Source organism: Manacus candei, unplaced genomic scaffold (genome assembly GCF_025592945.1).
Source record: "Manacus candei isolate 608988 ecotype Guabito, Panama unplaced genomic scaffold, ASM2559294v1 h1tg000061l, whole genome shotgun sequence".
Taxonomy (NCBI): Eukaryota; Metazoa; Chordata; class Aves; order Passeriformes; family Pipridae; genus Manacus; species Manacus candei.
In genome coordinates, this window is record NW_026138109.1 from 4,884,807 (window position 1) to 4,897,099 (window position 12,293).

Below are 12,293 nucleotides of genomic sequence, written 5' to 3' on the forward strand. Positions count from 1 at the left end.
CTTGTTGACAAGGTGGTGTTCTGTCACTCGATGATCTCAGAGGTCTCTTCCAACCTAATTGACTCTGTGATTCTGTGAGGCAGTCTGAAGGCTGGGCTTTGGCTGCCCAACCCCGAGGGACCGTGGGTTCCGGGCGCCTCAGGCGGGGCGAGATCCGCGCCGTCCCTTCCCGCTGCAGCGGAACGTGGTGGAAAACACTTTAAACTCCCAAGCGCTTCGAGCACTTTCTCAGCGGCCGGGGGAACCTCTGCCAGGGCGGGTGCGGGGGCTGCGCCTTCCCCGCGCCCTTCAGCGGAGACCACCGGCGTGTGACCGGGGAGGGGATGCTGCCCTGTGCGGGGCGGCCCTCCCGAGAGCTGCCGGGGCGAACGCCCCACTTTGGCCGCGGTGGAGGGCGGAGGGGGGGCGGCAGCCCCTGTTGGCGGCCTCTCCTCCCCTCCCCTCCCCGCCGGCCCGGCCCGGTTCGCCCCAGCGCGTTAACCCCTGCGGCTCCGAGGCGGGGGCTCTCGGGAGCGGCTCCTTCCCCACAGCCCTCCTTCCTCCGCCGGCAGAAACCAGACACCGGGACGGCCCCGCGCAGCCCTTGTGGGGAGCGGCGCCTGTGTCCGGCGGCGCCGGGAGCCGCCCCGGCCATGCCGCGGCCCCGGTAGGCGCCGGCGGGCCCCGCTCGGAGCCGCCCGCCCGCACCATGCCATGTGTCCCGCGGAGCCGGGCGGCGCGCATGGTCTCCCTCTGGCTGCTCGTCCTGCGCGCCCAAGCGCTCTGCCTGGGCAGGGCCCCGCCGGCCGGCGGCTCGCCCTTCCCCGACGGCAGGCAAGGTCAGTGCCGGCGGGTCTTGGGTGCGCGGGGGGAGCGGGTCCCGTCGCGGATGTGCTTCCAGCCTTCCCGGCTTCCAGCCGGTGGAGCCGCGGCTCCGCGGCGCTGCTCGCCTCGCCTCCCCTCCTGCCCGAGCAGCGCCGTGCCGGCCCCCGGTGCTGCCCGGGCTCCCTCCCGCTGGCAGCGCTGCCCTGGGCGCCAGCCGGGACGGGCTGCTCCGCGCCCAAAGTTGTGCACCGAGGGCTCAGCGCTCTCGGCTGCGCCTTCCTGCGGCTCCTTGGCAGTCACCGAATTCCGCTGTGTAAATGAAGGTATCACGGAACCCCGCTTTTTTGCTGGTCTTCCTCGTTTAGGGGCAACTCTGTAAATGCCAGAATCGTTTTGTACTGCTAAGCTGAGAAAGTTTGCTGTCCTGATTATTTATTTATTTTTAAACAAACGCTCGCTTCTGCACTAAAGCAGCGGACGCTACAGAAGGATTGGTGTTACCGGGGTTTAACACCCACTGTGAGCTATTCACGTTCAGTGAGGGTGGTAATTGCAAGTCAGACTTTATCTGCGGGAGGGGTCTTTGAGGCTGCCCTCGCAGGTGGGTCAAGTTTTCGACTCCTTTGGTCTTGGAGGGGTGTAACTCGGGAATTTTATCCTGTTGCCTGTTTAAGGAAAATCGGAGAAGTGGCTCCTAAGGGAGAAGAATTATGATTAGCTGGAGGACTCTGCCTGGTTGTAGAAGAAAGTGTAGGAGGAAATTTTGCTTCCTGAAAATCTTTCTGATGCAATTAACATCTGTGGTGCTGTCAGTAGGAGAGCTTGAACACAGAGCAGAAAATTTTCTCACCCCTCAGAGATTGTGGAAAGGAAAAGTGTTTAAGTAAGATGCTTGAAAAGTGAACAGTTATCCTGAAGTCAGGTCCTGCTGGATTCATTTAAAGTAAATGTCACAGTCATTACACTCCTGTGACTCTAAATGGAACAGAAGAGGGATATGGCTGTGTTAGCATGTAGTAGCTGTTTAGTTGTCAGGCGTTAGGAAATGAATGTAGAATTAATTTAACTTTCTAGGCATGCAAAATCTAGGCTTTTCAAATAGCATTGAGTAAAGAGGCAGTTCAAAATGTGGTTAATTGTTTTATTGTTGGTTTTTTTTTTTTTTTTCAGAGTAAGGTTTATTGCAGTGGGAAGTGTGAAGGACTAAAATTTAAATCTGGAATAGCTGAAGTGTTCTGCTCCCTCCCCATCCATAAAGAGTGTGGCAGATGGGACAGTTAAGGATGCCCTTGCTGAGTGTTGAAGGCCTTTTCCCTGCCGTAGGGCTTTGGAACTTGGGATGTTTGCTGGGTACAGAGCTGTTCTTTGGCTTGCAAAGATGATTTCTCACAAGATGAGCCACACTATTTCCTATCCCAAGGAATTGTTTGAAAAGAAGCCAGATGATTTTTGGGGCAGATGTAGATGAACTACAAAGATCAAGATGAAACAATGGCAAATGATGATGTATAACATTTTAAAGGACTTTTGTCAGGAAATGTGTTATCTGTCTGAAAGTAATTGTGGTGTTCCTGTTATGTGGGACAGATTGTGTATGTTTTTTTCTTTATTCTAATTTATTCACTTTGTGTACAGCCATTCTTAATAAGGCAGTTCTCTGCCATGTGTGCTGAATTTGTATCCACAGAGGAGCAGAACAGACAGCAGTGGTTTTGAATATTATCAGATGTTTTCAATGATTCAGAATTAGGAAGGTCTGCAGGGAAGATTTCTCTGACAACTTAAACAATACTTAGACTAGTCAAACAAGCATGAGGGGCCTGAACCTTGCTTGTCCTACGTGCCCAGAGGGCCTGAGCAGTCAGCATGATTGCATGGCAAAGTACTGACTTGAGAGTGTGCTGCTCAGTGTGATGATTTGGTCTTGTTTGCAGCACAGATGCAAGCCAGCATGCTCAGGCTGCAGTTCTGGAAACACAACAAACATTCTCTGACCTTTCCTGGCCTTAATATCCTGAGCAGTGCCCACTTCATTGGCAGGACTTCCCTGGAATAGAGGGTATACTAGGTGTCCAAGGGAGATGCTGTGACGTGTCAGCCCTAAGGCTTGTCAGTGGCACTGATGTGGATTCCCTCCATTTATGTTTGCTGCTGCTAAGTTTTATGGGAACCTGTGGTGTTTTAATAGGAATTCATGTTACTTTAGAAAAATTGAGACATTCAGTGTTGAAGGATGCAGCCCTTATTTTTGTGCAGTTTGGGTTGCATGTGTTTAGTTATTCTTTCTTAGAAGAGCAGAAAGGTATCACCAAAATCATACCTCTTGTCTTTGTTTTAGATTCTTCTCCAGCTCAAAAGGTCAAGCAGTGTTTTAGGCTTAATATGGAGCTCAATAAATTGTTCTGTTAATGGTAGGATTGCCTTTGCTAACTTCTACCTAACTGTCTAGACAAAACTGATAATGATTACTTGCAGAAATATCTTAAGCCTCATCCTGTTAAATTTTTTGTTGTAATAATCTTATTCTCTCTGGTCTTTTGAAAGCTTAATAATAATTCATTTCTACAGTTATATTACAGTTATTATTATTATTGCAGCATAATTCCCCTCTCCAGTGACTAAATGAGTATTTAAGGAGTTGGTGGAAGAAGTTGGATTTCTCTGCTTTGATTAATCCTGTTGCCACCCAATTCTTCACCATTTTCTTCCATTTACTGATGATGGTGTCTAATTTGCCTTAACCTCTATGCACTAATGGCTGTAGTGATGAGATAAAAACTTCCTTGTATAGTTTGAAGTCCAAAACCACAAGTCTTTGGCCTTGCATGGAGCTTAACAGTTAAGCCACAACAAATTAAGTTCAAGACATCAGGCAGAGGCAAATCACACAGTGACAGCAAATGAGTAAGTTTTCCTTCAGGCATTGAATTTGATTATTTAATGAGTTGTGCTGAAAACTGCAGAAATGGGGGCCTGGTCTTGCAGCATTCTCTGTTAGCCTGTCTTTGCTAGCACGATATGGGATGTGGGACTTCCCAGAAGTCTTGTAATTCAACATCTGCAGTTAAGCTGTATTTTTGGGTGTTTTTTATCTCTTCTACCTGCCCGCTTTTTGCTTCACTCTGGCGTGTGAGGAAGGGGAGACCTTGGTTTAGCTTCAGCTGCTAAATTTTTTGGTAGCTGGCACCTTTTGTGCTACCTAGAGGCTATATAGACTGCAGGCATGAAGGTGTGGACTGAGTTTCCAGTGTTTCAGTCCCCTTATGTGGACAAGAGCAGATGTCTCTCAGAACTTGTGGTAGGCATTAGTCACCGTGTTGTCAAGACCTGTCAAGACTGTTGGGGCCTAAAAGCCCACTACTGTGCCTTGTCCTACAGAGGCTCCAGGTCACTGTAGACTGGTGGAAAGGCTTGTGTGTGAAGAAATCTGTTGTGTAAGAGAATAATCTTGCTTCTGAAATAGAGATGTTGCAGAGAGAAGGCCAAATTTCTTGTGTAGCTTTATATATGTGCTGGGAAGTGGGGTTTTTGTGTGTTTTGTTTAGTTTTCTTTTCAGTTGGAAGTGTTTCAGTTATGTGTCTCAAGGGTCCATGGCCTGAGGAAACACAAGCGGCCACGTGCCACTTCTCATACTGCACTAATGAGGACAAATGAGATATGTTCCTTCCTGAAGGGGATGAATCCAGACAGCTGTCTGCTTAGGCATGATTTCTCCTCTGTGGCTTTAAAGGTGCAGGCAGTGGAGGGAGAAGGATTGCCTCTAGAAGGATTGCTGAACCAGACCTACTCTGGAAGTAGCTGGAACAGGCTAATTGCTTTGTTAAGCATCTTAATTAATGAATGAAATGTAGTCACTTCATGTATAAGTGGCTGGGACCTTGGGAATGAAGAGCAACTCTGGGGAAAGAAGAACTGGAATGACGTGTCGTCACAATGTCTTTTCAACTAAATATGTTCAGACTGTGATTTCTTGGGCAGAATTCAAGTACACCAGTGGAAGATCTGACCCCTAGGTTATGAGTTCTTATGGACTATTTTTTATGTGGATTTATGTTATTTTCTTGGGGCTTTCGAGTTTCACAGTAATTAAAAAAAAAAATTGGAAACAGGTGGTGTTTGTTCTGGATCATAGAGGGGACAAGACTGCCAATAACACTCTCTTCCCTTGCTAGATCTGGACAAGTGATAAGATGTCCAATTTTACCCTGGTTGAAACTTCTCGTACAAAAGATCATGATTACTTCGTTCTCTTCAAACCCTTCTTTAAAACTCCCTCCTCTGCTGCAACAGCTGCTCAAGCTGATGCTGAGATGCTATTACTACAAACTATCAAGCCAGTTAGTGTTCTCTTTGCCTATGTGTGTTTGTAAGGTTCTGTCTCCTACTTCAGGTCTTCAGCTTTTTGAATGTGTGAATATGACCTCCTTGATCAGAGAGCATCATGTGCTGGAGACCTAGGACAGGGAGGGTTACCAACCCTTGTGGTGCTGGGAAGGGGCATGTGTGTAACAGTCAGTTTTTTCTGTAATTGGTAACAAATTATTTGAAAAGAAGAATGTTTAGCTTCCAGATTGAGTGTTATAATGGGATAATAGAAAGCCCAAATGAGGACTGTGTTGCACGGTAATCTGTGCACTGCCTGCCTTTGTGTCACTTGGATGTTGTGGTGAATTGCACTCACTTTTGGGTTTCCCTTTAAATTATGCGAAATCTGAACAGACCAGTACTCACCCTAGTTTTGCTTCCTTTTCCCCCCCCTTTCTCTCAGGGCAATTTGTGAAGACATTGCCAGATTACCATGTGGTTGATCCAGCAAGAGTAGATGCAAGTGGACATTTTCTTTCTTTTAATCTACACCATCACATCTCAAACACAAGGAAGAAGAGAGATCTCGGAAAAAATGAAAATGTCGTATATTACAAAATTAATCATGAGGAGAAGGATCTGTTTTTTAACTTGACCGTCAACGTGGAATTTCTTTCCCATAACTACATAGTAGAAAGGAGATGTGGCAACCACACTAGTGCGAAGATTACAACTCGCTCAGGAGTTCCTTGCCACTTCCTTGGCACAGCATGGCAGCCAGGTTCCGGGAGTGGGACAGCAGCAATCAGCACTTGCAATGGCCTGGTAAGTGGTATGACCTTTACTGGGGTTCTGGGCTAATTCTGGTGTCATTACAACTCAGCTAGGGCACTAGTGTATGAATACATCAGTTAAGAAGCTGGATGAGCCAGTGTGATACCTTACTGACATAATCAGTATAATTCTATGGATGTCATTTGGATTTTTGGAAGAGAGAATCAGGTCAGAAGTCAATACTGAGGCCCTTTAGCATTTACTTTTAGTTAGTTTTTTTTTTTCTTTTTGGTGGTCTGGACTGAACATCTCTGTCAGTCGTACAGCTTAAAGCCATACAAATATCGAGTCATTGCTTTGATTCCATTAGTAGCTGAAATGCCTTTACAATGCATCTGGATATGACCTTCTGTTCCCTTTCCCTCTAAAAGAAATGCAGCTCAGGTGCACTTAAACTGCTCTGTGAATCAAATCAACTGATGGTATGATGGGAAAACTCAATGACCTGCTTCAGAACTGCGCTGCAACTTCAGATACAAATGGTAGGTTAGATGCAACCTTAGCCAGAGCTTCAAATTCAAGCCTGAAGCACTGCTAGGCATCTCTCACTTCAAAGAGCACTTCGAAGTCTGGAACTTGAAGTCCAACATTTCTCAATATCCTGTTGTTCACATTGAGACAAGAGGATGGAAACCTTATTTGTTTCCAAGCTTTGTTTTGTTTGTTTTTTTTTGTCACAGCCCTAGATTAAGTTTCTGTTTCTAGAGCATAAGGCTAAGTATGTCTTGTCAAGCAGGGGAAGAAGAGACAGGCTAGGGACTGATGGCTCATTTTTGAGTCTGAACACCAAGGTCAGTGTGTTTAAAGTACAGCCTTTCTCTGCCAACCTGTCAGTATCAAAGCATGTTCCTTGCTGTTGAGCTGTATGAAGCTTTCAGAAACTATGGAAAATCAGTATTCTGGCAGTGTACAAAAAGCAATATGAAGACACCTCTGATATAAATGAAATGGGAACCTTTGGAGTCTTACACAAGTGCTGATAACACTTCTGGCACGTTGCCAGGAGAAACAGACCATTTCTTGAGGTCAGAAGCTTCAGTCCCACAGGCATGAAGATCAGGAATTTTCTAAGTAGTATTTCCAGTGGGGACTAACTTATCAAAATTTTCCTGATACATGTTACGGTCATACAAGGTCAGTAAGGAAAAGGACAACAAGTAATTCCTTTGGTTAGTTTGTCTTGTGCTCTACCAGAATGTCTTTGTTATTTTGCATTAGGATGAGAACTTGAAAATGAGCTGCTAGATCTTCATTATGCCTTCTGAAGTACTTAGTCTGCAACAAGGATTAAAAAAACCAAAACTCAAATTGCATTTAAATTCAACTTGGCAATATCCTTAGAAGTGATTCTTTCACACTTGGGTTGCAAATGTATTGAGTTTTTTACATCTGAAAATGTTTATTAATGAATAGTTTTGCCAGCACTGAATAATGCAATCTGGTTTTTAGAATAAAAACATGACATTTCTGAAACTTTTTTGTGGTGGTCTCCTGCTTTCTAAGCTCTAGTAGTGATTTATATTCATCCTGGTGATCCCAAACTTTTTTCCTCTTCAGCATCAATTCCACTTTTACTTTTTTTCCCCCCTCCGTCTGGAATGCTTTGTGGTTTTTCGCACTGAAAAAACTTTTTTCTCTTTATTCTTATGAGGGGGGGAAGGAGAACTGAGAATAGTAAACACCACGGAATTAGAGCAATTTTTTTGAGATACTAAACGCGTATCCCATGAGGAGAAATGATAAGCTCGTTTACTGTAGAAGATTAAAGTACTTGATAAAAAGAGTTGTATGAAGTAACAAATTGCACAGGGCATGCTGATAAGGATCCTTGGGGCTGAGATGGGAAGATAAAACAGTGTGAAAGGTGCCAGCTTCATGGAATATGCTATGGCAGCAGTGGCTGCTGCACCTGTGACCGCCTGGGTCAGGACCACAGTCTGTGTGTGCCTTGGCAAAGGGGTCCTCAGTAAAACTTAGCTCCTCATTCCACCACTGCAAGCTGGAAGAGTGCTGGTGTGCTCATAATTGGTGAAAACCAATATCTTAGCTTTCAAATAAAGGGATCAGGAACATTAGTGATGCTCCTTCCCTGACGCTGTTTTGGTTTGAGAGCCAAATATAATAGAGGACCAAATATATAAAACGAAAAACATACTGTGCTTTTTTTTTGTTGAGATAGTCTTTAATAGGCTCAATGAAGCACCAGTTTACCGTGGTAATGAGTGACACAGGAAACTGTGTGATCCCTAAGCTTCCAATTTTTGGCTTTCTTAGCAATAGGAACTGATAAAAAATTGTAATACTGGAAAATACTGATTTGATTAAATAAGTATGTTTTATGGAATATCCCTTTTGTTGACATTTTTAGTGTGAAATGGTTGCATTATTATTTTGTAATTTTGTCCAAGTGAATTGCTTTTGTCATATTTTTCAATGCTGTTGCCCCCCACGCCCATTTAAAAATGATGACCTAAACTGGGAAAAAATTTTATTTTAAAATAAAAATCTAAATATGCCTTTGGGAAGAGAATACTAGTTTTAGTCCTCTTTCTGGAGTTACTTCCTCTCATGTCAAGTCTGTTCTGGTTTGTATTTGACACTTTCATAATTTCCAGGATATTAGCAGTGTATAAGAACAAAACAAAGATGTGTGGTGTAGGTTTGTGTTTTTCATAAAAAATCGCTCACACACTGCACTGAAACCACTGAAAATCTAGAAATGTATTTTCATCTCCCTTACATTTTCACCTCTAAATGTGTTCCTACTTCCATTGACCATTACATAGGAATCGCTAATGTATTTGTATGTTCCCAAAATGGCCTGCAGGGGAAATAACAGTGACAGATTTGAGATGTATGAATGGGTGGGCCAGCCATTGTATGACTTTGCTCTTTTTTAAAAATGTAACTGTGTCTCCCATTTTTCAGAAGTAAAGATGGAATAAATGTGATTCATAAAGGGATTTGGGCAGAGCTGGATAAGAGTACAGAGAATAAACTAGCAGAGATCTGGAGGAACAAAGTTGTCTTTTCCAAATTCTCTTTTTTCTAATGCTTTGTGAAATCTTAGTTTCCTGTTCATGCTAAATAGATCATGACCTTCTTAACAGGTTGAAGAATTGATGCTGTAAACTCTACCTCTTCCTCTCTGGGTCAGTTGTTTAGTAAAGTCTTTTTGCACTTCTGAGCCTTGTTGAATAATGTATGAGACTATTAACATGGAAAGAGTGGGAGAGACCTTGCTGTTTATTTAGGGTCACAGTTGGAGGAGGGAACCCCAGAGAGGGAGTCACTACTAGAACACAAGAAACATCAAACTGTGGCACTTGGAAGGAGAGCAGACGTGAAATCACTTAGATACAGGAAAATTTCCAAGATGAAGTAAAGGGAGAAAATAGATTAGTTTTTTTATCTTTGAAAATAATATTTGGTTTGGCTATCTTGCCAGGCTGTTTAGGGCACACTTCTAGTAACGCTTCAAGTTTCCACAATACCTTTCCACAGAAGGCTATAATGAACTTTTCCAAATACTAATGCCTTAATTGTCAGTTGTGTCTTAGTCCTGAGATCCCTTGTGTTGCAGCAGTAGTGTCAACTTGTCCCCTCAGTAGGATTGGGAGGGAGCAAAGCCCAGTGAAGTTGAATGAATACCCTAAGTTTATGCACTGAGTCCTATAGAGCTGGGAAGTGAATTTTTCTCTGATAGTCTATCCCCTTCATTAAGAACAAAGCCCTCCTTTATCCATCAGTAACACAGACATTGTTTATAGTATTTTTAGATGACAGAGCATCATTAAGGCTTTGTTTCCTTGACACTTGTTTACAGTGTAGAGCTGTTAATGGACAGTTGCTTCTGGTAATACTACGTTTTTCTTCAAAGGCTATGCAAGCATTAGCAGGGAAAAGGCAGAAGAATGAAAGGACGTTAGTATGGAGATTGAGAACGATCTGTGCACTTGTACCTGGTAAGCTCCTGGCCATACAGGGCCTGTGGACAGATCGAGCTTTGGCTCTCTCCAGCTCATCAGGGGCTCTCTGTCCTGATGGGCATCAGCGTTTTCAAGAAGTTCTGGATGCCTTTGAAAACTGGGTGCCTTTGCCCAGGATTTTTGAAAGGTTTGGTCTGCCTCAGTTCTTCCTTCTGTGCCAAGCCACAGTCAGGCCAGTCCTTTGTGAACCTTTAATTGGTGGCTGCGTGACTGTTTATGTAGCAGCTGGTAGGAGATGCTCCAAGTGGGACCTCTCTGGGCATATCTTGCCTGCCCTGACATGTGTGACAAGGTTGTCACCCAAGTGGAATGGTGGCTGAATACTGCTTGAATGTAACCATTCTCCTTATTGCAGAATATCACCATTATGTGAAGCCTAAGACTGAGCTCTGGTACTCATGCAGTGTCCCCTATGCTCTTAATCTGGTCCACTCAGTGGAGCATAAAATCTACCAACAGAATTTTTTTTTTTTTTTCATCTGTTTTGGGGAATTCAGCACGATCTCTGTTCTCCTGCTACATGCCAAGAAGCTTTTCTAGTTCGTGTGAGATGCTTTTTTGATGCTGATCCACATCTTATTGTCTTATGATCTGTCCTAAGTTGAACAGTTCTGTGCAGGTGCCATAACAGTATTTCAGGAGTAGTATGTCCTATGACAGTGGTCTAATACAGCTGTTTAGATTTTCCTCTCCTAAAGATATGGAAAGCACACATCAGCATGTTGGACTTGTTTTCCTTAGATGAGGTTTAAGAATAAAGGAATCTTTAAACAGTTTTATAATATTTGTTTTAAAGTAAAGGAAAATTAAAATGCGTTGCTAAGCTTATAATAGGTATGTTTATCTGCTTCCGTATGTCCTAATGTGTGAAGTTGTTTGATTATTACAATTTGTTTGTTAATCTGTTGGTAAAGGTAGTTACCAGAGCTTTGCAGAGCAACTGTATTACCCACTTCACTCCTACAGCCCAGAAAAATAACCATATCTTTCTATTCTACTGTGTTATACTTTCAACCAACAAAAATAGTTTCTCTTCAAATGGAAGTGTCTTTTGATTATTAAAAGTGGTGAGAAAGTTAAGGAAAGGGTACATGTGTAACCTTTTCTTCACTTGAACTTGTGACCATCTGAAACTGGATCCAGCCCTGATCCCTGACCTGTGATTGTATAGCCCCACAACACATTTGGGCACATGTGCTGGTTTGGTGGCTGTTATTTTAAGAGTTGAGTTGGACTGTATTCTGTAGTGCTACCTCAAATAACTGAATTTGATTCTGGGAACACAGCTACTGGGAGACAAATGCGCAAGTTCTTCAGGGGTCTCTTCCTTTTCATTCATCTCTTTCTTCCTCTAAGACAGCCTCTTGCTCCCTTTGTTTGTCTTTTCACTGTCTTGTTGCACCTGGTGGGTTCTGCTTGCGGTTGGACATGCAGTCCTATCTGCCCTGTCATGTCTTCTCAGATGTCAGTGACATCTCCGCTGGTGATAATCTGCTGGAACAAAAATGCAGGAGTAAGGTGTTTGGAGAATGCCAGGAATGAAGGCAAGCTGCCAGCCCTTTCCTTGGCTATGGGAATTGCTCTGTGGTTGGATACAATGGAGCTTTGAAAGTCTAATTTTTGCAAGTTGGCTTGTTCTGGCAAGTGTAAAGAGGGAAAGACCTGCTAAGTAACTTGGCTGTGTCTTCTCATATGCAGTAGCATGGAAAATACTCCGAGTAGAAAAATGTATACTGAAAATCAATGCAGTGTCTTCTATGCATCTCTTCTGTATTATACTTGGTTTGCCTGTTTTTTTCCATAATAGTAATAAATATCTGGATATTTTCCTTGATTGACTAGTGTTATGGTTGTGTTATGTGGTTGTGTTGTGTGGTGTTGTTTTTATTTTTGAAGATGATCAAAAGACAGGATGTGTGGTGGTGTGTGTGGTTTCTTTTTTTTCCCCCATCCCCCAACAGATTAATCCTTCAAACTTTGATTAGTATTTGCTGCAGTACTTTAACACCCATCCATTTTCTTTGTGTTTGAACTTCAACTATCCATCTGCCAGCTCCCTTCCCCCAGTCTTTTGTCTGCAAAAATACTCTAATTGACAGGTCAAACGAATCTCATCAGTGATCTCAATACATGAGAATCTGGCTGTGTCTGTGGCTCCTGCTTTTGGCCTTGTCACCTTTAACCAATATGAAGTTGTTAGCCCAGAAACTGGGTATGACTGGAGTTTTCATAACGTAGTCATTATGTTTAAGTGGAAGAGTCACTGATGTGGTAGGTTAAAATAAGGATTAGTCAGTATGAACTGATTTGAATGAAGTACCCAGGATTAGAATTCTCCTTTAAGATAATGTTTTTCTTGG

The 12,293-nt window shown here is 43.4% G+C and overlaps 1 protein-coding gene across 2 annotated transcripts in view; it reads left to right on the forward strand.

Moving 5' to 3' along the window:
* The first annotated feature begins 632 nt into the window (after window positions 1-632).
* The window catches only part of ADAMTS12 (ADAM metallopeptidase with thrombospondin type 1 motif 12), a 141,006-nt gene continuing 129,345 nt past the window's right edge, over window positions 633-12,293 (forward strand). The window contains exons 1-2 of one of the 2 annotated variants that reach the window (XM_051804437.1): window positions 633-818; window positions 5,574-5,935. In XM_051804437.1, the coding sequence (XP_051660397.1) occupies window positions 689-818; window positions 5,574-5,935 (492 nt within the window). In that variant the 5' untranslated portion in view covers window positions 633-688. Of the gene's footprint in view, window positions 819-854; window positions 1,128-5,573; window positions 5,936-12,293 lie in introns of those variants that run through there. The other variant, XM_051804436.1, reaches the window with a different exon arrangement.